The 26,965-nt window shown below is 41.8% G+C and overlaps 1 protein-coding gene across 1 annotated transcript in view; it reads left to right on the top strand.

Annotated features, from left to right (window-relative positions):
* The window catches only part of LOC132914176 (G1/S-specific cyclin-D2), a 143,742-nt gene that overhangs the window by 76,494 nt on the left and 40,283 nt on the right, over window positions 1-26,965 (top strand). Inside the window, exons 4-5 of the mRNA XM_060973045.1 lie at window positions 12,741-14,598; window positions 23,750-23,965. Coding sequence (XP_060829028.1) covers window positions 14,401-14,598; window positions 23,750-23,965 — 414 coding nt within the window. The 5' untranslated portion in view covers window positions 12,741-14,400. The remainder of the gene's footprint in view (window positions 1-12,740; window positions 14,599-23,749; window positions 23,966-26,965) is intronic.

Here is a 26,965-nt window from a genome sequence, read left to right as displayed (position 1 = left end):
GAGTCTTTCTGTGTGGCGCCTCGAATTTTCATTTCATATATATATATATATATTTGTATGTATCTCTTCATCCCTATGATCGAGAGAGAGTGCCACCTTCTCTTCGTATAGTTTCGTAGCTGTAGAGTCTGTCTCCTCCTTATTGTAATTATCGCTGCTATCGCTTATTTAACAAATGTTACCGCAAAGAACGGGAATCGAGACGATTTGTGCTATTACTTGCTCGAAAAATTGTATTAGAATGCAAGGAAATTCGGACCTAACTAACGTCTGACCCGAGAACAAAACGATAAAACAAAGATGTACTTCCTCGTAAGCGACATGTAACTTGTTATCACCCGGCATACGGGCCCGAAAAAGAAATCGTTTCTCGCCGTGGTGGAAGGGTAACAACCCGTTAATAAATAAGTAAAGAGACGAAGGAAAGCGTGCAACACACCGAGGGTTAACAAACGCTTCCCCACCACGTTCTACCATTAGTACGTATACCGTCCGTGAACTGTTTCTTGGAAATGAGCGAGAGAACCGGGGCCAACCGAAGAGAAACGACCAAGGAAACCGTCACCAAGGGAAAGAAAAAGAGGATAGTCGGCCGGTTACGTTAGGATAGGTTGGACCGTTCTGTCCGGGGACCTTTCCGCCGCCTGGCGCTACGATTCTAGCTCCGACCAACCTTCAAAGGCGCTCCTACTTAAGCTTATTCGGAGATAATATTCAATTTGTATATCCTTTTACTTTACAAAGTTTTCCAGAATTCTATTTCGCTTCGATTTCTCGAATTACGTAAATGAAAATGTGAAATTGTACAGGCATCTTCAGTCTAATTAGGTTTCGATCGAATAACTCTTCGCGAACGACCACCGGTTTGCTTCGAAAATCCTAAATGATCGCAACGTTTAATTTGAATTTTCCAAGCGATCTTCCACGAAAGGTATGATAATTTAACGATAGAAAATCGTTAAAACGTTTCTTCCAATTTCATCTTCTGCGTGCAACAACGTTTACGTTGCACGTATGAGAATCGATCTCGTGACTATTGCCGCTACGTCCCACGTAGACGGGTCGAATTGACCCTGACGAGGGTTAACCTGCCCGCATCGGCTCGTTTCAGCGTCTCCGCGTCGGAAAATAGGAAGCACGACGACGGAAGTGGAGCAATGCGGGCATGAAATCGAGTATTTAGTCGATGGCTTCCTTCTGTTTAGGGGGAATCGCGAGTTAAACTTTTGGAAATTATGGCTCAGTCATCGAACGAATGATGCGATTAAACATGGTGTACTAGAATAGATTAGAATATATTACGCGACTCGCGATTTACGACTCATTGTCGATACGCCCGCGTTTAATACACCGGTACACAGATCTTACGAGGCATAATCCGTAGAATACAAAGTTTCCAGTCGATGAATAAAACAGAAGAAAAAAGGTTGCAAAGTTTTTGTACAATTAGGAAAAATATGATAAAAGTTCGATCTTCGATAGGATCGACTATCTTTGCGGAAGAATGATTTTTCTTAAAAGATTGTGAACTTCTTTGGAGCAGAAAACGATACGATACGATTAGCCTCGCCGTTCGATTTCTAACGTAAGATCTTTATTTGAGTTAGACGTTGGATAGAAAAATAATACGTTTACTTAATATTGACGATATTAATACGCGATCGTAGTACCTGCGAGTATAAATAAGGGAATCTAATCTTCCAAATATAATACAAAAATGGAATGTAAAGCAAGGAGCGGTCAAATATCAGAGTTTGCAACGGCGCGACGTTTTAAAGCGCAAACACGTAAATCTTAAAAACCACGATACGGGTTAAAAACCGAGATAGGACGCGAATATACGTCAAGGTTTAAAAAACTATACGACGTTTTAAATCTCTGTAGACGTGCAACGTAACTCGCAAAGTTTCCACGTAATCTTCATTTTACGATATCTAACATTCTCATATGGAATGTTTCAAATTCCCAAATCCGACCCTTTCGCATCCTCGGACGTCTCTTTTTACCCCAACGTTCCTAGATTACAATTTCACGATTAGTCCTCTGGCAATGATCTTTTATTCTTCTCCTAGAATACCATTTTGTCCCCTCTTTTATTAATTCCTTAGAATACATCTTGCACCGCGATTAGATTTTACGTTTCTCCGGATTTCCTTCCCTCCCTTTCTTTTGTCTTTTTCTTCCTTCGAATCCTACCGGATTTCGACGAATGTCGCAACAAACCGGGACCCTGGTCGTCTTTCTTATAATTTAAATGAAGGGGTCGCATAGCGTCACGCGGCGTATTCCGGATCCCAGCGCGAGACGCGGGGGAACCGTGAAGGGAGCCGGTCGTTTCACGTAAGAAAGATAAGAATGATTTGGGTTGTTTCGTTCAAACGGAAGAAACGTGGATCCGTCGGCAGCGCGAGAAACAGGGACACGCCTTGCATGAAGAACACTTGTGTTACCGGGAAGAATGTGAAATCCAAACACGACACCGGCGTTCGACGATATGTCTGTTGGTAGTCGCTCGTTGTTGGATCATACTCGAAAACCTCGTGTTCTATCCGCCGTTACGATCATGTTTTCCCGAATTGCTCGAACGTAACGTCGACTTTTAAAATTCTCTACCGACCTTGCGTTCCTTTCTCCTAGAAATTGCCTATTTTGCAAAAATCACGCGATCGAGTTGTTTAGTTTCTTTGTTCAGCGTGTTAACATCTTGCGTTCGCTTTGCCGCGATTGTAGCGCGTGATCATCAAAGGGCACGTCTTAATTAATCGTTATTCGCGATCGATGGAACGCAGCGATTCGAGTCGCTGTAGGAGAAAAAAAGATACTCTGGCTTCGATAGGACGATGATGTACGCTGGTCGATAGAGTAAAGAGGGCAAAAGCAGACAATTATTTGGCGCCGGCGGCGCCTGGCCATTATCGTTACACTCGTGATACAGCCTTGCGCCGGCAAACACGTCGTCGATCGATCGTCTGTAATAAAGATTGCATAAGTGGCTATCATTTGTTGCTAATTACGTGCAACTACACTGGCAATTCTAGTTTCTCTTGCTTTGTCGTTCCATGAGAATGCGGATGAATGTTACGCGTACGAGTTACTATGGAACACACACGCTCCACAGCTCGTAATTATTCGAACGGCATCGATGGTTAATGGTTATCCTCGTATAATTTAAATTTCAGTAAGACGTAAGATAGAGATAAACAGAGATTTATTCGATCCTCTGCACTCTGTACAGAATATTTTAGTTTAGTTTATTTTGTATCGAAGCTTCGGTCCTTCGATGATTGCGTTTATCGAGAAAATACTGTTATAGATTCGATAAAACTAGGCTAGATCGTAGTGTTACTCGTAATGAGAGCCCCTATTTTTACAAACAACACCGTTGTAACACTTGTAACTCTGTATCGAGCGCTCCTTTATCAAAGAACAGCGGAAGCAGTTATCAATGGGGGCCACGATAAGCGACCCCTGATAGATTTAGTTACGAGAGATCGTTAAAAAGGGTGTGGTTATTTAATATCGTATTATCTGACACCATCCCTTTCTTTCGTAACGTCATCGCTTTCCACGAGTATTATTTCCTCCTCTCATAATTTTAAATGTCGTGTCGCCATGTAGAATAGCTTTGTACACAAGCCGTTGACTTTTACGACCTTTAAACTTGGAATTCACAAGTATTTCAAGCTTTAATGCTTGGTAATTACGTGCCTGAATATATTCTTTCTGTTCTCCCTATGTTCTGTCCGATCAAAGATCACCGATAGCTTAAATATACTATATTACAAACTAAAAGTTTAGTATTAATAAACGTTAACGAAGGAACGGAAATAATATAGAAATTCTCCTATTACGTACAAATTCTATGAATCTTTCGCTCTTTCGAGCGTTTTATCACCCGAACGTTCTACCGTTCGAATGTTTTACTATCCAAACATTCTACCGCTTAAATATCGTATTGTCCGAAACATCTACCGCACACGCTAGTATTTTGTAACGAAACGTCGCACTACGAAACGTTACGCTCCCTAAACGATACAGCGTTCAAACGTTCTATTATTTAAACGATACGTTTCGTTACTTTGTCGACACGGTGTAAATCCACACCGACCGTATCAACGGCGCATCGCCAACGTCTCGAAGTCTTCGGTCGTCCGAAAGATCGTTCGACAAAAGAAATTCTCAACAAAGGAATTGCAAAAGCCTGTAAACTGCAAGTGTCGACGAGATCTCCAATAATTACGAAACAAGGTCTCTCTAGAATACCCAACGTTCGCGCGGCTGAAAAAAATCTCTGCAGACGAAGGATTCTGGTACAGCCATATCCTCGTAAACCAAAAGCCTTCGTTCTCAGGGACACCTCGTCTCAACGGGATAACGAATCTTGTAAGAAAAGATTAGGACAGCACTTGCAAACTCTCTGGTTCCGTTCTCCAGAAAATTCTGTAACATCTGCCGGTAAATCGGAAAGCACAAGCCGAAAGATGGTCCACTCGAACGACGGATAATTCTTTTTGTTGAACGACTTATTGTTACGGTGCAATCCTCGAAGTTTCTCGCCTCGCAGAGAAAACAGCATTCGTATTTTCTGGACCTTGGGCACAGGTACGTCGGTTATTAAAAGTTCAGATACGAGAAACGAAAAGCCTAGGCTCTTCTGTTCAAGGTGAGACTAGATCTCCACAGATCCCTTTATTCGTGCCGCTCTTCTAAATAGATCAAAGGGAATAACGACGACCGTGCAATTTTTATTTAAACCTCGAAACTGACCGTTTCGCGTTGATAAGGTTTGCGTGGAAGGTTATATTTTGGATTCCTTTGGTCTTTGCAAGGTGTTTTATGACTTTAGAACGGGCATTGTTATACGGGAATTAGTGGTAAAAACGTTAGAGAGGTTCGTTACGTGGATGTACGAAATAACGTCGCGATTCGTTCTGAAATTTTCGTTGTACGCCGGTTTGGTGTATCCTGTGCTTATCGTTGGCAACTTGGAAAGTTTTGTCTTCAATTCGAAGAGAATGTAACGGTGAGGAAAAAATTGACAAGAAGCTTGAACGAAGGCGAAGCGATCTACCGATGGTTGCAAATCTACGTCAACAGGCAGCTATAAACATGTCCGAGCTGTAAATTGCTTCTACAGCTTCGAAATTCCAATTTATCCAATTTACGTCGTAGTGACACTAGTCATCGATTATCTCTGAAACTGCTCGTCAAAATTCAGCGTTACCTCGACGAACGTGAACGAACGCGAAGCAAGAGCCGGCATTCCGCGAAACCTTGTTCATCGATGTATTCATCCGGACTGTCGAAGCGATCAGACCTGCCACGTGTCGCGATCATCCACCTCGGTGGGATATACCGCGCCAAAAACGAAGCTGCTGAAAAATCCGCCGCCGAGTCCGAATTAAGATAACCCCCGTCCAATTATCGCGGCTGTCAGCGTGTCCCGATCGTCGGTTATTACTCAAGGCCCAAGGTGAAATACCTCGAAGGCGCGCGTTCTCTCGACCGTGTACACCCGGAGCACCGTCGCGTTCTATTGCGAGAGAAGAGCGGCAAAGCAAACATCTTCCAGCTCTCGAACTCCACGTTCGACGTGCGCACGTACACGCGCACACGGGTCAAACGGACACACGTTTTATACGAGTTCGCGTTCACGTACGATGCGAGAAGACTGGCGCCACATCGAGGCTTTCAACGGTCGCGACGTTAACCCCGTAGTCACTTATGCAATCGGAAGGCTCATCGAAGGATGTGACACATTATGCAGCCACGTATAAATCATACGGTCAGGGCTGCAGGCATTGGAATTATCGAGCACGCCCACTTACCGCTAGATAAGCCAAATACTGGCCGACCCAAGGCGAGCTGCACGAAATCGCGCACTGGTTGATCGTCGCGCTGGGGTGTATCGGGGTAGGAAGACGTTCTTCCGCATCGAAATCGACCGTGTGATTCGTTTAATCGCCAGAGACGAACAGAGTTTTGTCGGAGGTGTTTTTGGTCCTGGTTGATTCGAATCTTTCGCTATAGAGAGATAACCGGCTGGTTCTAAGAATAGTTTGTCGAATTGGTCTGCGTGGCTATTAAAATCGTCAGATGTAAAATATTCGATTATTATTCAAACGCTCTACCGACAGTTTCGATAAAAATTCCGCGAAACGATAAGCATCCTTACGAAGGCAGTAAAAGACACAAACGACTCATCCGTTGAATACGGAATATTCTACGCGCAGCACGAACTGTATCGACGTAGTCAGATGAAATATCACGAAAGAACGATTTATTTTAATCGTACGATACGAAACTAAGGAGGAACTAAGGAGATCGGTGCTGTCTGCATGAGACTTCCATCGATTATTGTGGAGCGGTCGATCAACGAGCAAGATAGCTTCTTTGGGGATTCTTTTTCGGAATTTTGATAAAAACTACACCGGGATTTCGTTCCCAAGACAAGTTCGTGGACTGGCAGCGGTGTTGCTGGCTGAGCAATGGAATGCCACTTTTACCTTAACGGACATTTCCAACGATCCGTCCGGTAAACCAAGCGAACCAAAAGCGAGGGAGCTCGCGAACCACGATGCTGAGCCGATAAACACGCTCCCGTTTCGTTTTGCACCTGCTTCGCGGATTCCTTATTTCGGGCATGCACGTAAATGAAGTTGGAATAATGATTCATGTCGCGGTGCGTTTCGGAGTAACCGGATACGCGGAACCTTATTAACGCTCGTTTCCGTAATGCTGGGAATTTCTCGTGCGTCGATGAGAACGTCATCGAACAGCGATGTTCAACCGTAAGTCGTTTATCGTTCGAAACCGATACAACCGATGGAAAAAAGGTCGTTTAAACGCCCTCGAAGCACTTGTCATCGTTGAAAATTCTTTCACACAGACATCCCGTACGTCGCACAGCTTCTTCGACGACTCCGAGAAGACGCAGCGCTGCGTCGAGGGGCGTGAACGCGCGCAAAAAAAAAAAGATTATTTCGCTAGTTAAACGCTAATTAGGCCCCGGGCGGCAATTCGCTCGGTCTGGACGTTGCCGAAACGAGAACGTTGATCCGTCGAAATCAATTTCAAACTTCGAACACAACCACCCGATAAATCGCTTAACGAGGCTCGGTTCACACCGACGCTCTTGTGTTTCCACTCGCACACCACCACAGCCCGTCCGTCGATTTTTTCGTCGCGTTTTAACCCTCGAATCCCAATTGCCAGACTCGTCGAATAGGGTAACGCTTGCTGTCAGGATGCTTATAAATCGTGAATTAAAATCCGAGAACGAAAGTTCCATATCGATGGGGAAAAACGAAGAGTGGCGAGAAAGAAGAGAAAGCGGGATTATTTACCGTACGAATTAGTACGTAGGGAATGTGCGTAGAACGTTGTATGGAATAATTCTAATAATTGGCACTAATTCGAGCTTGATTGCATTATTAGTCGCGTGGCTAATGGAGTTACTCGTTGAATGCGATTGCATCGCGGTGAGTAGGTATTATTAGATGCAATACACATTCTTCCATCCAAGCAATTCACGCATCTCACTTTAAGAAAACAACAAATAGATGTGACACGTTGCAACGTATTATCTTTCAAAGTATCGAACGCCCGTACGTTCTTATTTTAGAAAAATATTCATAGATTCTTTTCATTTGTTATTATAATTAAATTTCATGCGGAACACAGCGAATACATATACATAGCTGTACTACAAATCATATAGGTAGACTCCTACAAACAGGACCGAGTAAGAAGACTTTCTTCGTCCACCCGCATCCATGGCTGCATAAATGTAAATTTAACAATCGCTTATCGGAACGTGTTACACGGCGATAAAGGGCGAACAAGTTCGGTTAAAGACGCCGACTCGAGTAGAAACCGGGTTCACGACTGTAAATGGCTTATTTACCAGGAAGGTGGAACAACAGAAAAATCTTTATTTCGAAGAAAAGACTACTGGTTCCGCTTTAGCTTCTTCTTTCTTTGAGCTTCTTCCTTGGAACGAAGAAATCTAAGGCGATCGTGGTACAAGAATCGTTGAAAAGCCGAACCAAACTTTGGCAAAAAGAAATTATCTTCCGATTCTATAAATGTTTTTCGTTCGAAATAGAATTGAAATTTCTTGCCCTCGAAACCCTTCGAATCTAACCCTTCAAGCTTTAGATCTACGTCGAGAAAAACACAGACGATCAATAAAAGAACAATACTGCTCAAACTACCTACTCTAAATTACGATGCAACGCTTCAACAACAAAAAAAGGCAAGCCCTCAAAAAACACTTTGCGAGAAAAGAAGAAGAAGAAGCTTAAAAAAGAAGGAACGGAAGAAGCTCGAAAGAAGAAACCAGGTTTCCCACGTGGACGAAAGGTTTTGCGACCATCAAACGGTTCCAATTGCATCGAAATTCATTTTTTCGTAGGACACGTACGATCCGTGGCTCGCCTCGTGGCGAAGAAGCGTTCGAGGCTGGTTTCGAAGGGGAAAAAATTGCAAGGCGTATCGTGAAAGATGGGTAAGCACCAAGCGGAACATTCATGCTCTAGTGAAATTAAATACTAGCGCGGCGAGAGTGCGTATAGAGTATAAAGCCGCCTCGAAGCCATTTAAACGAAGCCGAAGGCGAGGATATTCGCCTGGCTTTCCACCGCTATAAATCTTCGCCCGACGTACCGACCACGTGGTGCAACTGCCATACGATGACCACTTTGTCGTTGCCCTTGTCCAAACGTTGCGCACACGATTCCCTTCGAAGGTTAAGATTTTGTAAATTGCCCGATTACTGTCAATTATTCTCGTGTTTCTCCGATTCTGTTGGTAATCGAAGATCGACGATCGGATCGTTGGACATGGCCCTTTATTTCCTTTTACTGGAATAATATCCATCGGGATGGAAGAGTTAAAACAAAGGTGAACGATACCTATAGAAAGAGATTGTATATATCGAAGTAACCGCCGGTTACTAAAAATACACGTTACGTCATTGATATCGTTTTGCCTTGGTAATAAACGTTACATACCATTATTGCGTGTGACCTGTTTGTATGAAGCGCCGCCACAATGATTCATAGTTGTGCGTTTCTGCAATTAAAGAACCTATTATACTTGTATTTAATAGCTCTGTTCGTACAACCAGTAATTCTAACGGTTGATTACAATTTCTCGAATAACAGTTTAACGTAGTTACAGTAATCGTTTGTTTTACAACTTTTTCGCAACAACTGCATCCGTTAATATTTAATTGGTTAAAAAGTAATAGGATAATTAACCGCCCAGGAATAGATTTCACGTATCGCGTGTTAAGTTTCACATTTCGGTAGGTGATACAAGTTACGTACGAAATATCGCAAGAGTTTATTTCAAGTTAGTAATCGTCGTACGTATATATTATATCGAGGAAAGACGCGCGCGTAGCTTTGGTAGCAAGAAACGATAACGAATATATTCCATTCATTGTTAAAATTCCATTCTTCGAAGCACACAGGATGTTCTTCTTGTGAGACGCGCATATATATACACGCAGACACACTGGGATTACTAGGTACATGCTAGAAATAACGCTAAAGTCTAATTAGTAGGCGAACAATAACGACGAACATGGCGAAAAGTTAATGAATGCAATCGTGTAGTCAATTTGAATTTTAAATTTCATTGATAGTATCTAGAACTAAAAGTGAAGAAATAATGGTTAACGCTTTTGGTTAATTAATGCGGTCAGTCTTACGTTTGATATAATTGGCCTGCCGAAAACTGTCATATACGTGGATTAATTGGCTACGTCGGTGAAACGTTTTTCTAACTAAAAATATATAAATATTAGAAAATACTAGAAATTCTATTAGCATCTCATTACAACGTATCATTACCACAATTATTATAATCGCCAGTGTCGGAACGAATCTAGAATATATTAGAGAACGACGGATAGTTCGAAGCAACTGTTCCGACAACGATAGTATCGTACGACCAATAACGAACCAAGACCACAACTTACTCGTGACTTATAGTCGCAATTTGATTGTACGTTTATCCTGACTCGATCATGAGCCACCGTAATACGATCGTGACTACATCACTGTCACTATTGTTTGTCAGTGTCACGACACTGTCATCGTGACCATGACCATGACCGTCGCTATAAAAATAACGCATTTGCGATCATTGCTGTTTCGCTTCTAATGTCGTCGCAACTATTTCTGCCTTTCGACTTGCTGCTAGAAACATTGTTATTCTCGTTACTAATAACAACAATTACGTCGTTATCTCGCAACGAGTAGCTCAAAGGCCGCGACTTAAAGAACGAGAGACTTATTTTCACAAATTTACGTATCACACAGGGCAGCCTCCATCGCGAATTTCAACCTACATTTTGATAGATAGCGTTTATAATTATCATTTATCTCTACTTTCCAACTTACGGAGTTGGCAAGCGTCGTCGCTGTACCCCTCGAACATTAATACCAAGAATTAAACGACGAATCGCGGTAGGAAAATATAGAGAAGCTTATGCGCGTGATAAAAGCAATCGTACGAGAGACTATACCTGCAATTAAAGGTACGTTCGAATAATTGCGTTTACGGCGCTCGTCCGACCTAACCGACTGACCAATCATCGAACGGACGATCGAGCGAGCAGCGAGATATCCGGCCATCCGGTTTTCACCGAGCGTCTAATATAAGACGGTCGTGATCGTTCCGATTTACTCGGGCCGTAGTCATAGTACTCCAGCGTAGCACTTATTGTTCAGTCGTTACGACGTCGTCTGGTACGCGCTGCCAACATCCGGTCGCGTAAACTTGCACGCGCGTACGACGCTCGTAGTAAGCTCGTAGTACGCGCAAACGAGCCGAGAAGCCGCGAGTTTCGTGCACGAAGGACATTCCCACTCCTACACGGACCGTTTCTTTCTCCCGTTCAAATTATCCGGCGGAAGTGGCCCTCACTTTCCCTATACACGCTTCAGAAATTTCTCGACTCGGCCAAGAAACAAACGAACGAGCCCGCACTAGGGCTACACGTTCGATCGCCGGATACGGAGAGAGGAGAAGGCCTCTCGCATGCACGGTTCTCGAGCCGTTGGCGATAATGCGATTCTATATTCTGCAGCAACGATAGTAACGTAGCAACGATTCGCGAGCAGTGCCTCCGCACCACGAAATCGGCCAACCAATTTTTATCAACCTTCTAACGACTGGAGGACGACGAAGGATAGGAAAAACACTTTACGTTTATTTTTCTTCGAGTACATTGTCCATATTGTACTGTAGTAAAACATTTTATTGTTTGTTGGTAATTATATTGTAACAAGAGACATTTATCGTTTGTATACATCGCTATGAAACTATTTTAAAATACGGAGAAGGTTATTAGTTTATTCGAGATAATTTACGATTAAAGTTGATCAAAGTTGCGAGTTTTAAGTCCAGATCCGATTACGTGTTGATTATACGATCTTAGAATTACTACTTACACCCATCGCATCCTTATACCTGATCACGTGATCTTAGAATTACTCAATCCCATTTATCTTTTCTTTTTCCGTGGTTGCAGACATTTGCTTCAGAATCGAGGCTATTATTCCATCACGATGAAAATATGGAACGCTATTTAAAAAACTCAAGGTGACCTCCATACTTCTTAATCCCTTGCAGTTCCACGCTGTAAGATTCCTAACCTATCGTCTTTGGATCTTTTACTTTACATCTACCAACGGATATCTTTGTAAATCACTGCTTTGATCTGTTTCGTGATAAAAGAATGGAATTTCTCCGTTTCTCGTCACGTGTGTATGGTGTATTACGGACACCTGAAGAAGATCGTTCTTCGTCGAATGGAACGAGAGTCCTTCGACGTTTTCTACCGATATTTTTACCTTTCACAACCGACGATGCGATCGATCGAATTTCACACTCGAAGATGTGAACGAGAAATAACAGAATATTCGAAAAGAGTGGAAATTTCGATAGCAAAGAGCAAAGTAAAGAATTTCGACATTGTATATCAACGAACAGAAACGAACGAGTCCGGACTTGTCCGAACTCTCTCGAGTCAATATCGGATTGTGATCACATGGAACCCCATGCCACGTTATTAGAAGTTTAAATATGGTCACGATTTAACGTGGCTATTAAATGTAATAAAACAACGTCAAGGAACGTGTAACTCGAAGATTCGTTGCAGTTCAATGGAAAAATACATTTTAGAAAAATTGTACTCTTAGTGGAACGTTTTAATGAAATTTATCGCTGTAAAATTGCGGTAATCGTAATATTTGTCGTACGGTAAGAATCGAGACGAATGTAGAGGCAGTTTGTATTTGTTAGGACATATACGACAAAGATGCAGTAATTTCTAGAATTTCAACAGGTTTCCTATTATCGATTTGCCAGTGACTCGCGACTTATGGTACTCGTACGAAGGAAAACGTTTCTTACGTAACGTCCACGTGGTATGGATAACGTAGAGAAGAAAGAATAAGATCGATGCACGAATATAGCTACTTTACTTTATAGCTGTTAATAATTTTGAACGTTTCTCGCCACAAAATTAAACCGTTCTTTTAATAAAACAGAGTCAACTTTCCGTAAAACTATAGATTGTAAAACGAGAAACTGGTCGATTTCGCTCCGCGGCGAAGGAAAAAGACGAATAAAAAGTGGCATTTCGCTGGAAAAGGCAGGGTTTTTTGGTTGCGAGCAATTGAAGGGTTTAAATCCCATGACGAGATATTTCCACCTGTTCGCAGGTTCTAGCGGAAATGCTGAATCTCGCACGGCACCGAAGGGGCTAGAGACTAGACGAATCGTACAGGTTGAAAAAAGCTTGCCAGGTGACGGAGGGTCGAAAGACGGCAGGTTAGAACGCTATACACCTTGGTTCCGTAGATATCGTGGACGTCCCTGAAATAACACGAGACGCCGAAGGTGGCGACCCTGTAGGTGGCAGTCGCGCTGGGTTCCTGTTACACGATGCGAATCCGGCACTGGCGCCCCAGTCATGCCAACCGATGGTGGGGGGACAGTTACGTTTCACGTGACACGCTGGCGCCTTGGTGGTAGGGATCGATCCGTGATCACGTGACCGTTGGCGCCGAGATGGTGGGGACGCACCTACCACCCCTTCGGGAAGAACGAACTGGAGAAGAGCGAACCACGGCAGGAAGACCGGCGGCATTCTGACCTGGTAAGTCGCCAGTGTCGGATCGTGAGAAAGTGAATAATATTAAAGCATCGGAGGACATTTAAATCGACCGTGCAAGCGATACTCGTTTTTAAAAGCGAAACGGTTTCGCCGCGAGCTCTGTCTACGACGCGGACGCAATTGACGGAATACGAGCTACGCCAAACCAAATTACGCTTATTTATTACAATTCCTACGTCGTACGAACCTTCGACCGATCATTTTTATTCGTTCGCTACCAGTGTGTGTTGACGCGTTATTGTAACGCGTTCGGTTCTTTCTTGCTCTTTATCCTCGATCGAGACAGACAGTTTCGAGGAAACCGAGGATACGCGAAGAAAAACAGAAAGAGTCAAACACAGAAGAGAAAAGAAAAGAAAAGAAAAGGAAAAAAAAAAAAGTACTATACAAGATCGAGAGACGACCGGTAGCTACTTTGGACAGCGAGAATAGGAGAAACGAAAGTAAAGTGTGTTGTGCATGGAACGCAAGGGATAACAAAATCGGTAGACCAGCTTTTTTTCCCACAACTTGGTCGAACCCCGACAGATTCTCGCCGTTGTATATATTGTTTTCGCGTAAACGGCCTTTAGGTGAGTGATATTCGAAGTCATCGCCCGAAACCAAGGTCCTGTTACGTGTATATATACACGCGTACGCACACGTTCGACACGCGTGTATTCCTCTATAGTTTTATTTTGTGAAGTGTTGAGCAGTGTCCTGGGCGAGGTAAGCGTCTTGCCGTGCGAATTCGTGCCAACTTCTCTAGCCGTGGCCGTATCTTTACGATCGATTTGTGCATGCTCTGTCTGGTCGCGCCGGTGAAAAACGGTTTGGCAACGTGGCACGTGAATAAAGTGACACCGCGACGACGACGACGACGGCGACGGCGTCGGCGACGGCGCTGAGAAGAGACGGAAAATACGAACGAGAGGGGAAAAATACGTCTGATCTTATACAACGAGGATTCGTTTCGCGTCGTCAACGACCACCAGAATCTTGACACGTACGTACACACACCGTGCAATAATATCTTCGATCGCAAGCAGCAGCAGCAGCAGCAGCAGCAGCGGCAGCGGCAGCAGTCATCGCATACACAGCCGAGAAAAAGAAGAGAAGGAGGAGGTGGTGGAGGAGGAGGAGGAGGAGGAGAGGTTGTGCCGCCGCCACCGTTTCTCTCTGTCGTGTGTGTGCGTGTTTCGAGAGGTTAGAAACGCCACGGGATCATGGATCTGCTTTGCTGCGAGAACACAGCGGTCGAGCGCAGAGCTTACGCCGATCCTGCCGTACTTGGCGACGACCGTGTGTTGCAGAATCTTCTGAAAACCGAGGAAAGATACGCACCCAGCAGTTCTTACTTCGAGTGCGTGCAGAGGGACATCTCGCCGCTCATGCGCAAGATCGTCGCGGAGTGGATGTTGGAGGTGAGCAACTGTTTCCGGTCCACGTGTCGCCCTTGAATTTTCCAAAATTTAACCATTAACCGTACCTTATCGTCGCTCGTACGATCACGACCAGATACGTTACGTTGTTTTCTAGACGTCTCGATAAAATTACTAACGCGATCGATGATATTTTGCGGGAAATCGTCGATGGAGAAGTCGAAGGAAGCGCGAGACGCGAGACTCGACTTTTTCGATAGTCGAAAGGGTCACGGGTTATATACTCGTCTTACGTCGCGATAATTTCGTTTGGTTTTAACGAGATTCGTTTTACGCGCTGTCACGTACAATGGTAGGTTTCGATAACTCGTTGAGTCATTAAATCTCTGTGCAGTGAAAACGAAAAAGAATTATACGTAATTATATATCGGTTATCGTTGTCATTTTATACGGCCTACCAGTAAACACTGGCGTTACGTAAAAGTTGGCAATAATCTCTCTCGCGCGAACCATTTCCACGCAACTATTTATTAACAATGTATCGATATAATATATACCGATAGCGTTATCGCTCGTATTATACGTAAAAAACGTTAACAAACTACGATCAATCTCGTTTTAAGGTTCCATCTGCGAATACTTAAATGTCACGACATCGAGCAGTCGATATATACCGAGTAGGATTTCGTTTGTCATCGAGAACATTAACAGGCCGTAACGCGTAGAGGCGTAGAGTGGTCGAGGTTTTTCATCCGAAAGAGATCGCGTGACGAGGAATTCTTTGAATGCAAGGGTGTCACAGCCGAGGGAACCTCGTTAGCGTCCAGTATATCGAACAGAAAATTCCGTTATATCGGTGAGTTTGGAGTTTGGGTAGCGTATGGAAAGCTCGCGAAACGAAACGTTCGTGACTTATTTTCGGCCGCGGTGCGTGAGAGAGAGAGAGAGAGAGCGCGAGAGAGAGGCGTCCGATGACGTCGAACGCGCGTCCGGGGTCCCTTTAAAATTTAAAAAACACGCTTGTTGCGTAGGTACGCAACCAACGGCTTTTGGCTGGCGGGGCGCTCTCGCAATCTTTTACACCGTCATTGACGACCGGTCGAATCATGTCAGTGGGATCGCTGCGTTACGTCACCTGTGCGTTACCAAATGCGTATCGATGCGGACAAACGCGACATTTGCAAGTCCGCAGATTCGAATCTTCCCGAGAACCTTCCTTTTTCAGCCAACTGTGGAGTCGAGTTAACTTTGGTAAAGGAAATTTCGAATGCCGCAGAGCAGTAGGCTTTTTAATACGATTCCTTAGATAAATCTCGAACGAATCTTATGGCAATTTACGAAAATTCGTATAAACTTGAACGTTTAAAGAATTAATATATAATTATATTAATTAATTATATCGATCGATATATAATATATGTTAGTATAGATAGTGGAATCGAGTCACGGAATATTATATCGTAATCGAAAGGTGCAAGATATTAGCCAAAACGAAAACGAAGGCGATCGTCGCCTCAGACGTTTGTCGCGTAATCGCATTCGTCGATGGACTTGCTTCGACGGCTACGATAACGAATTTCTGCTTCCGGATCGAATTGTAAGATTCCAAGATTAATTTTTCCTTCAAACGCGACACCGACCCGCTGACAATGTAGTCTTCTCAGCTCTCGGTTACATTTAAATTTCTGCTTTTTAAGTCGAACGGAAATATCTGTGTTTCTCGGCGATATCGTTTGCCCTATCTGGCGACAAAGTATCTTTTTCTTTTCTTCTTTTTTTTTTCCGCTCATGACTAACGTAACGGTAATCATTTCATTGTTCGGTATCCCGGTTGATCATTTGGTCGGTTCGGCTTCGAGTTTCGTACGCATACATATGTATACGAGATTCGACCGAATTTGTTCGACGACGATCAACGGCGATCGCTTTCTTTCAGTTAGTTGATACGAGACGTTGACCGTCTCTTTTGATCGTTGAAAAGCGAGACATTGTAACGTGCGACGACGTCTTTTCATCGAGACTTTGATATCGTTTTAAAGAAACAAATCCAAACTCGATATTCGATCCGTACGTTATCGAATATTATATTCCAAAGCGTGTTCAGTAAAACCAAAGTTTCGAAATTTAACGGAATAAAGTTTCGTAATTCTGAATTTTTTGCGCGCTGAATTTGTCGTACTTTTTAACGCTAGAGTTCAATTAATATCAGAGTTATCTAAAATGTTCGACTAGATTTAATTATACGAAGAAATCGAGCAATCGAAAATCAGAAATTCGCAGGATTAAAATCCTTAGGCTTTCTAATGATGTAACGCTAGTTGAATTAGAAATCGTTGATAATCGCCGGTATCCAGCCACGATTAACCCTCCGTTGTCACGTTTCGTCACGAAATTACACCGAGATATTTAAAATCTCGGTTGTATAACTCATTTTATAAATACCGATAAGAAGGATCTATCTAATCTATAAGCCTATAAATTTTAATTCCTGATGCAATGTACATACATTCGCCGTTTTTCACTTTCGATTCATTCCGATGTTATTGGTAGAAGATTCCGTAACGTTAGAAATCAATCGTTCCATTCGAATACAATCGTACGTTGCATAAAAGTGTCCGATTTTATTCGAACGTAACTTTCGACAGCGTCTCGAGTGTTCTGATCTAATGTAAAAACTTGCGATTTCACTTTTTATCAATTTACAAGTGGCGCGAATAGCGTCGAGCACTCGACGTACTTACACTATGCTTATAATCAGAACTATAAATGTCAAATACTTACTAATTGCAGATTCGTTAAATACTCTCGCGTCCAAGTTTCTGCTACGAGATATTTGGTAATTTGGTAACGTAAAACTTTACAATTTACCGTGGTAAACGTCGAATGTTCAATAAGATTTGCCAAACGTTAAACTTATCCATGGTAATGCAGTTAACGCTAATGGTATTGTTACAAGCATCGAACAATTGCAAACTCGTTAACGCAACTTGAAAACGAAGTTTACTTGCATTTTCCATCTTGCCGTCTTTAAATTTCGCACAAACGCAGCAAACCGACCGCGCGTTTTCGTTGGAAGAAAGTAGTAAGTTACGTTGGAAGAATAATAAATAAGACGCGCACCGGTAAAGGCATTAATCGGTGGGAAATTTAAACGGTCGATTCTCAAGGTGATTCGGTAATCGTGGATCGTTGGCGTTAAGACGAAAGATATTAATCGTGTTTAAATGTCCTTCGAAGTTCCTCGAACGATCCGAAGCCTCTTAACCAGGCCGATTTCCTGCGATTCGCGGTTCAAGGTCCGGTTTATTCAGCTGCCGATTGATTTTTTTGCACGATTAATTACAACGATCAGGAGGTTTGTAAAGTCGGCCTTGAATCATACGGGTGCGTCGGGAACGTGACCGGACTGGATCGTGTCGTACACGCGTGTCGAAGTCCACTGCTTTGAATTCTTTGGTATTAGAGGCACTCGCGAACCATTCGTTCGCTCCAAATTCACTCGACGTTATCCTTTCGCTTGGTTTTCGCGTATCTCGGGCGTATTTCACGCGGACGCCAATCTTTCGTAATCGATCAATCGCTAAACTCGAGAAATCTTGAGAATAAAAAATGTCGATCTCCTCGGAAGAATCGCAGAATCTCGCGAAACGAAATCATTGGTTTAGGGGTTAAAGGTTGCCGATGTTTCAATTTGAAATCCCGTTAAATATGCAAATTTGTTTCTGTTTATATTCTTCCGCTTAATCTTCGCGGCTTTGATGTGCTAATAAGAGTTTGGTTGCTTCGACCATGGTGTTTCTTGAACGAAATCCTTTTAGAATGGAAACGTTAATTGTTGTAGTTCGGAATAAATTACCATGGTAACCTAATTGGTTCCATGTTATCGGTATCGGTTCGAATAATTTGTAAATGCAACGCGTTAAATTCAACCTACACTCTGTGACAGAAGGTGGGATAAGAAGACAGAAGGTGGGATAGAATATAGAACGATATAACGGAACCTACCTAATTTTAAATCCCTTCGTTATTCACGACAGAAATACTCGTTGGCGTCAACAATTCGTTAGTTAAAAGGAAACGTTTATTTGGCAGCCAAAAAGTATTACAACGTTGGATCAAGCTTTGTTCGAACACTGCGTGCCTACGGTCGCCTAATCTTCTTTCAATGAACGTGAAATTATCAAATTTAAAATAGAAAATATCGGAATTTGTAAGAAATTCATTTAAATGTGTAAAGGTGTGCCAAAGGCGCTTATCGTTTTATCATTTTCCACGACTATCGGTATCAGCGGCAAACTTTACGTTCGATAACTATTCAATACGATCCATGACCTATTCTAATGAACAAGATCTGTTAAAATCACAAACGCTGGAATATTTTGGGAGGTCGGAAGACCTATAGATCGCGAGCAGCAGTCCTATTGAGCTGTAAAAGAAACTTGGCTGACCCCCCGAACGTCAAACGCGTTTCCTTTCTTCTCTTTGTTCGGATCTGTATCGAAGGACGGATTAAAGTTTATCGTGGCAGATAACCAACGCAGAAACCTCTCTATCTTCCATCGCCACTTGTATATAGCATATAGGAATGTTTGACGATCGGCGAACAGTTGTTAGAAGCCGTTGCCTAAAGCCAGATAGGGCAACACAAAGCGTTGTCCGGAAAGTTCGCGTGTGGTATCGATAACTTCTGTTCCCTGAGAGATAACGATAATCTGTACCACGTTGTACACGCGTATTGTGCAGCAATTTGCAGCACGATCGTACGAAGAAACGATTTTCTAATTACAAACAGCGACTGCGAGTGACATTTGCGCGTATCCTTATCTTCCGATCAAGCATTTTTTATTTTTTTTATTACGTTCTATACATTTCATCTTCGTGGTACGAAATGTTTGCAGTCAGGCGAAAGGAAGGCGTTTAAGGAAGTGTGATAATTGGCGCAACAGTTTCCACGGAGAGAATGACAGGCAAGATTACGAAACGCAAGCAGTATGGGATTTTCTGCGTTTCGATGCGAATTTTTGCAAAATGGTTCGTTAAACTAATTATCTGCGTTGGCGAGGGGTAACGGATGACCGTCCGGCAGATATACGGACGAGTTTGTTGGCCCACGGTTTTTATCGGCTAGCCTTCCCCGCGTTCCTTAATTCCAGCTCGAAACGTGTTGCCCGTTCGAACGAGAGATATCGAGCCCCAATTCGGCCAAACTTTCTTTAATATTTGAACAGATGCGCGATGTAATTATCCAAAGCCTTTTCCCTTAATTCTTCTCCTTTGCAACGGCCGATCGAGCGGAATGGTTCCGCCTTCTTCTTTTAATGCAGGAAATTTGCTCGCTCCATTGTCTCCCTCTGCCGTGTAACTTCATTTGGCTTGGATAATAGTTTCGCTTTGGACTATTTTATATTCGTAAGTGTCGTAATTTTTGCGTAATTCTTTTCGAATAAATTGGAATAATTTTCTTCGCTTTACGCTCGAGATTAAAATTTAACCAACGGTATGCATAGCGAACGGAAAACGCATGTGCGCGACACACTCCGTGCCTCGAACGTATAAAAACGCCGCCATAAATCCCACCCCAGAAAGGATATTGGTAAGCTAGGTCGATTCCTAGAAACGACCACCTTCGAAACTCGAAAAACCCGACGTCTTTGAAAGAAATATCGCTTCGACTATCCACGGTGATTTACAGGAATAACGCTTCGAAAATAATTAGGCAGCGAGCGATAACAAGGGCTCCGTAGATAAAAATTAACTTGGAAACATAGCAATGATATTCGTAATGAAGACGTTTTTGATGAAAAAAGAAATAGGATTTTACACGCTCTTTCCACGTCGATGTAATTCGAAGAAACTTTATCTCGTTAAATCGAGGCAGAGAAGAGCGTTGATCCCCGTTGAAAAGAAATCGCCATCCAAAAAGAATCTTCCAGTCCGAGATGTAAATTACTTGAAATATCGGTTAAGAAACACGATTCGAAGAAAATAACCGCGAAAGTGTTACAGATTGTAATGGCATTTCGTTGAATCGAATTATTCTAATTTGATCAGATTCTACGAGTTTTCATTTTGTTTCATTTTATCGCTAGATCTTTCCAAGGGAAAAAAGTCAGTTTCGAAATTGATCGATCTATCTGCTCCTAAACATCGTCTTCTCTGAATAATAATTAAATAAATATTAATCTTCTTATCTGCCAGCACATCCAGAGCGGAGTATTCTGTTTGAAGAAATTTTAATTCGTAACCTTCCACTCGCTCTAAATATTCCCATACGATTCTCACATTGCTTATTCCTCGTACATATAATGGATTTCGATTAAAACGATCTAAACTCTGCCTTATCAATACGCTTCGTAATGCTCCCACGTTCCCCGAAGTTCTAACCTCGACTGGCCCAAACGTAATCTTCCACGGATCTGAAGCAAAAAGGCATCCTTTCATGCTGCTAATTGAACCTACAGTCATTAAAACTTACACCGCGAAATTTTTGCCTTTTTTTTTTTTGCAGCCTCGTAACGCGTTTAATCGATGATGGGACACAGACAATTATTTCGTTAAACCGGTAGTACTAATTGGTCGTGGTATACGCACGACGAAGCGCAATTAGAAGAAGGGGTGTTCGAAAAGGGTGGAATCGTCGGTCACGCTCAATAAGTCGTGACGCAACGACGATTCGTACGGCTGCGCTTAAACCGGTAGGAAAGCAACCGGTGGGACTTCGGTGAGGCCATTGCTGGAAAATTTCGGTCATCCTCCGTTCCGGTAGTGCGCGGGGACACGATACAAGTAATTATTGCAAACGATAGGTTAACTCGTTAACTTAATTTGACAAAGGACGACGAAATTCTGTAAGTAAAATTTACCGATACATAAAGGTAACGACGCGTTAAAAACACGGTGATTTTGTAAGAAAATAAATTGTTTCGTCTCGAGCGTCGGCGATCCGTACGAAGAATCGACACGTTCTTCTCGATCGATATCTCTTGGTATACAAAATTCGGTATTTCGTTTCTTGAACTTGTATTTCGTATCTTGGTACCTGTATCTCGCGTTTTGCGTCTGATTTTTCGAATTTGCACTAATTGTTATTCGAAGAGTCAACAATATCGACAGAGGCGTTGCAACGATAATCTTTCAACGCGGATAACGCTTTAATTTGCAATAATTGCACGTTAAGAAATTCTCCCAAAGAGGTAGTAACACGTATCCGCGAAAGTTCATCAGACGACGATCTTTTGATATAAACAATGGCTTTTAAATGAAACGTATTGCACATCTTTTATCAATTTGTATCTCTTTTACTTTGCAATAATTGTTTGCAATAATTCATTTTGAGAGTTAACGGTATCGACAGTGGCGTAGAAACGATAATCTTTTAACGCGAATAACGCTTTAATTTGTAATTATTGCACGTTAAGAAATTCTCCCAAAGAGGTAGTAACACGTATCCGCGAAAGTTCATCAGACGACGATCTTTTGATGTAAACAATGGCTTTTAAATGAAACGTATTGCACATCTTTTATCAATTTGTATCTCTTTAACTTTGCAATAATTGTTTGCAATAATTCATTTTGAGAGTTAACGGTATCGACAGTGGCGTAGAAACGATAATCTCAACGCCCATAACGCTTTAGTTTGCAATTATTGCACGTTAAGAAATTCTCCCAAAGAGGTAGTAACACGTATCCGCGAAAGTGTTCATCAGACGACGATCTTTTGATATAAACAATGGCTTTTAAATGGAACGTATTGCACATCTTTTATCAATTTGTATCTCTTTAACTTTGCAATAATTGTTTGCAATAATTCATTTTGAGAGTTAACGGTATCGACAGAAGCGTTGAAACGATAATCTTTTAACGCAAATGTCGCCTTCAACAAAATCCGTGTACTATATCTCGTATCGCTTTGTATTTTGATCCTCGAATTTGCAATAATTGCACGTTAAGCAATTCTCCCGAAGAGGTAACGTATATCTGCAAAAGTGTCGAGACGATAATCTTTCGATATAAACAATAGCTTTTAAATAAAATGTATTGCACATGTTTTATCAACTCGTATCGTTGCGCGTATCTCTTTAACTTCGCAATAATTGCTTGCAATAATTCACTTTGAGAGTTGGCAGTATCTCTGAGAAAAAAAAAAGAATCGGCGAGGTATATCTTTAATACATATTTAATTAGGAAATCTTGCGTAAGTGATATTTTCGATTAGCCCTCGTTACTTAATAGCTAAAAATGAAATTCACGATATAATACGTAATTTTCTCGGTGAACTAACGATCGCTTTTATTTATTCGAACAAGGTTAATCTTATCCGCTTAACGAACGCCGCGAAACTGACCGAAATCGATGTTTCGTTTATTTCTAGTGGACTTTAGACGCAGTGTATTCGTTTAGCGAAGAATTATTTCAACCCGTCGTACTGGAATTTCGTACGACGCCGAAAGCTCGTTATACTCTTCTTCAGCATCGACTGTATCGATTGTATCTTCTCTCTCTCTTGGAGAATGCTTTGAAAACAAAAACCGAGGTCCCCGACCTGTGCCCCAGGGTGATCGATTAGCCAAAGCCACGATGTTAAAATACGAGGAGAGGAAATCCGGTCTGACGTATTCCCTTCTTCTTTTTCTTCTTTTTTCAGCTTTACTGCTATTTTATTAATTTCCCGTTAATTTCCACCAAATTAAATACACCAACCTTGTTTTTTCTTTTCTTTTTTTTTATTTCTCTGGGAGTGAGCTCGAGATTTTTTTGTTATAAATTTAGCAGATATTTTAACAGGAAGGAAATACATAAATTCATTTCCGATAGAATATTCAGAATATAATCTCCCATTATAATTTTCCTTACAGAATAACTTTGAAGATTTTACAGAAAAATTTGTTTCGCCAATGTCGAACAATCTCTGTAATTTACCCGGTTTTAGCAATATGTAACTGTATTAACCGAAAATAAACGTAACTGTACTCGCGTTCCACCAAACTTCCATCGTCCAGGTATCGATAGTCCCCTAATTTCCTCCGAGCACGTTTGCCGTCGCTTTCCTTTGAAACAGCGCGACGGGACAAATTGTCGAGAGCAATCGTTTTCGTGTTTCGTCGCAACGAGACAAGGGACCCTGTCGTTGGGTCTAGCCGCGAGCGAAACGAGAGGACACGATTCTAATCTGTTGGTTGACGATCGGTGACAGGTATGCGAGGAGCAGAAGTGCCAGGACGAGGTCTTTCCCCTGTCGATGAACTACGTCGACAGGTTCCTCTCGATCTGCCCGATCAGGAAGTCGCAGCTGCAGCTACTAGGAACTGCCTGTTTGCTTCTCGCCTCGAAATTACGAGAACCATCGCCGCTGACCGCGGAGGCGCTTGTTTTCTACACAGACAACTCCGTCACCCTGGATGACCTATGGGTAAGTGTTCATAGAATCGCACTCCCTTTCGCTTTTGTTCCCGCTTATTGCTTATATCGGTAAATTCTTTCCTCTTACGGTGGTCGAACATATGCACACGCGCCGATTCTTACAGAGAATTTGCTTCTTCGGCTCTCGAGTAGGTAACCTTTCGAACTGGCGGTCGAAGAGAGGCTTTTGCATCTGCATAGTTTTTAATTATCGGATCGGGACGACGATTTTATCGATTATTGGATCGGCGATTGGAACGAAAAGCGAAGAATACGGACAATTTATCGCTCGGTTTCTATAAATTTTTACCTCGATGCTAAGAGCTTTTGCACTTCGACCATCGATTATATCATAGTTGCGAGATCGGGACTAAAGGAAAAAGAACTTCTTAATCAAATGGTAAATATAATTATACAAACGGTAAGAGATTATTGCGTCTAAATACGTAAGTACATAATGGCTACATTCGCGAAAGTTTGGCCACTTTGCTCGATACCAGGTTCAGGTATCCAGGTATCGAGCCATACGTTCTTCCACAACTATTGGCGATAGGAAAAGAGAGAAAATCCTGTTGGTAAACGCTGTCAGCTGTTACCGATAAAACGCTGTGCGTTAATGAAACACACCAGAGCTTATCGTTAATTGCACCTTTTCGATAAGTTTTAGATAGAGTAGTGGAAATATCGTCAGGTTTTCGGTGCAAAGTCGCGCGACTGACATCTGTCTACCGTTTCTATCCGAGAAAAGTGGTCCCGCGTTCTTCGTCGAATAAAAGAAAAATAAATTTCAAAGCTTTTACAATTTTTCCCAGTATCCGAAATTTCTTTCTATCTTGGCTAAAGTTTCCATACGATAGGACTTTGTGAAAGTTTATTTCAATCGTTTAAGAGTCGTTTAAAGAAAAATCAATTAATCGACTCGAGTAGCTATTTGTTTATTCGACAGATATTCGAGAGATTAGATTTTTATTAAAATAACAAGTTGTACCAGCGATATAAAGTTGAACAACGATTGCACGATACTGTCGTTTTTTATGCGATACTTTCGCATAATCTCTCATCAAAGATAATTTTGTTGCTTTGATAAGTCATTTTAATAAACGTTTCTTTATCTACGATTGTCGTCCGCCTGTGATTGATTATATATTTCTTAAAAAAAGAAAAAAGCAACAACAACAAAGGAAAGGAAAAAAGGGAGATACACAGAAAAGTACGGCCAGCTGGACGAAACGTACACAATGGTACGCGATGAATCTCCTTTTGTCGTTAAAATGTATCGCACACCACTATCGACTCGCCTGCTCGTATGCTAATGCCATGAAACTTTCATAGGAGAAATTTTACGGTAGGTTTGTCGCAGCATTTGGCAAAAACAGTTGGGAAAATAGAGCACGTTATCGATATCAGACGCCTTTATTTCTCGATTGTTCCCCGACAAGGACCGTTAAATAAATGGCCGAAACTCGAGCCGCCGATAACTCGTCCTATCGATAGCCTCGCCGATTATCGTGCGATCCGACGTTACGCGTGAAACGTTACGAGGTTTTTTAACCCGTTCCACATTCATGGAATGTAAGAATCGCAGCAGACGCAGGCAATTTTCTTGCTTATTCAACCTTGTCATCGTCTGTCCATGTCATGGTTCCTTTCTATCGCCATTTTCAATCTACGTAATTACGTTTTTATGGACTTAATCCTTGCACGGACAAGATTCCGTGATTACTTAACAAGTATACCAGTAGCATCGAAGCTCGGTTATCTGAAACTGTTGAATTTAAATTTTGACGTAAAAATGTCCAAAGAACAGGTATATAGAGCAGTTTAGTCACGTTTCTACATGTTTCGCGATATAAATAAAAAAGAAAACATTTTGGAAAAGAGCCACATTAAAAATTATTGGTAGAAACAAATAAAAAAAAAATCGTCGTATGGTACAAAAATTAAGCAAACAAAATCACCAGACGGTTCTTTATTTACTATCTAATCTGGCTTCGGATGGCATTGCCAATTTATTAAAAATCCGAATTGGGAACGTGTAGTTCTTTATCAGATAAAGATCGATGCTATCGAGAGGATTTCGCTGGTTCTGTTATTTGATCGATCAAACTTGCCAACAATCTCTACGTTCATAACAAATTCTCAATGTCGCGAGACATTTAAATTTCCTAGAAACGTCGCTGCCTTAAAAAGAGCTTTCCGCTTTAAAAAATGCAACGTAACAGTCTATTTATATTTTATCGTTGCCTAGTAATCTGCAGATGGATAGATAAACTCTTTTCGCTTATTAAAAATTATTACACTTCGATTGCTTGCATTTTCGTATTTCTAAATTTCATGCAAATACGTAAAAATTCACGGTCGACTCATGAAAATTACGTAGTTAATCGAATAGGTTTTTAAGTATAGAGAAAGAGAGAACAGACAATTTATCGATGCATAATTCAATCGATGCCATGAATCATCGTATGAAATATGAAAACTGCTAGGGTTTGGGTTGAAAATAGTCATTGGAATGGACGCCACCTTCCGTTAAAATGTCACGACTTCCTCAGAGATGACAAATCTTGCAAAATCTCGTAGGTGAGCCGTTTGATTTGTTGGAGGTTTATTAAAAATTTATTCGAATTGGAAGCAACGTTGACGCGTCTGCTCTTCTTGCTGGTCGCATTATATTCATACGTTTTATTGGTGTCTATTATTACTCGAAAGTGGTCGATGAGTAAGTCTGGCATATCTATTTTCGTTGTTGTCACGGGAAACATAATTTTGTTTGTTTTTACAGGTTTCTCTTCTGTGTTGTTTAAATATTCTTTCTTGTCGTTATTGCTGGCTCCTATAAAAACATGGAAAAGATATTTTCAACGATCGCATCGCTCGCTCTAAGGATTTACCAAATATTTCTACTCGGGCAAACGTCAAACTCATGGATAGATTACAGATTACGAAAGGAAACCGAGTCTTTCTCGTCTCAACGTCTCTCGCCAAGAAGAACGAAAACATGGAAAAGAAC

This window comes from Bombus pascuorum, chromosome 14, assembly GCF_905332965.1.
Source record: "Bombus pascuorum chromosome 14, iyBomPasc1.1, whole genome shotgun sequence".
Classification (NCBI taxonomy): Eukaryota; Metazoa; Arthropoda; class Insecta; order Hymenoptera; family Apidae; genus Bombus; species Bombus pascuorum.
This window is presented reverse-complemented; position numbering and strand designations above follow the sequence as displayed.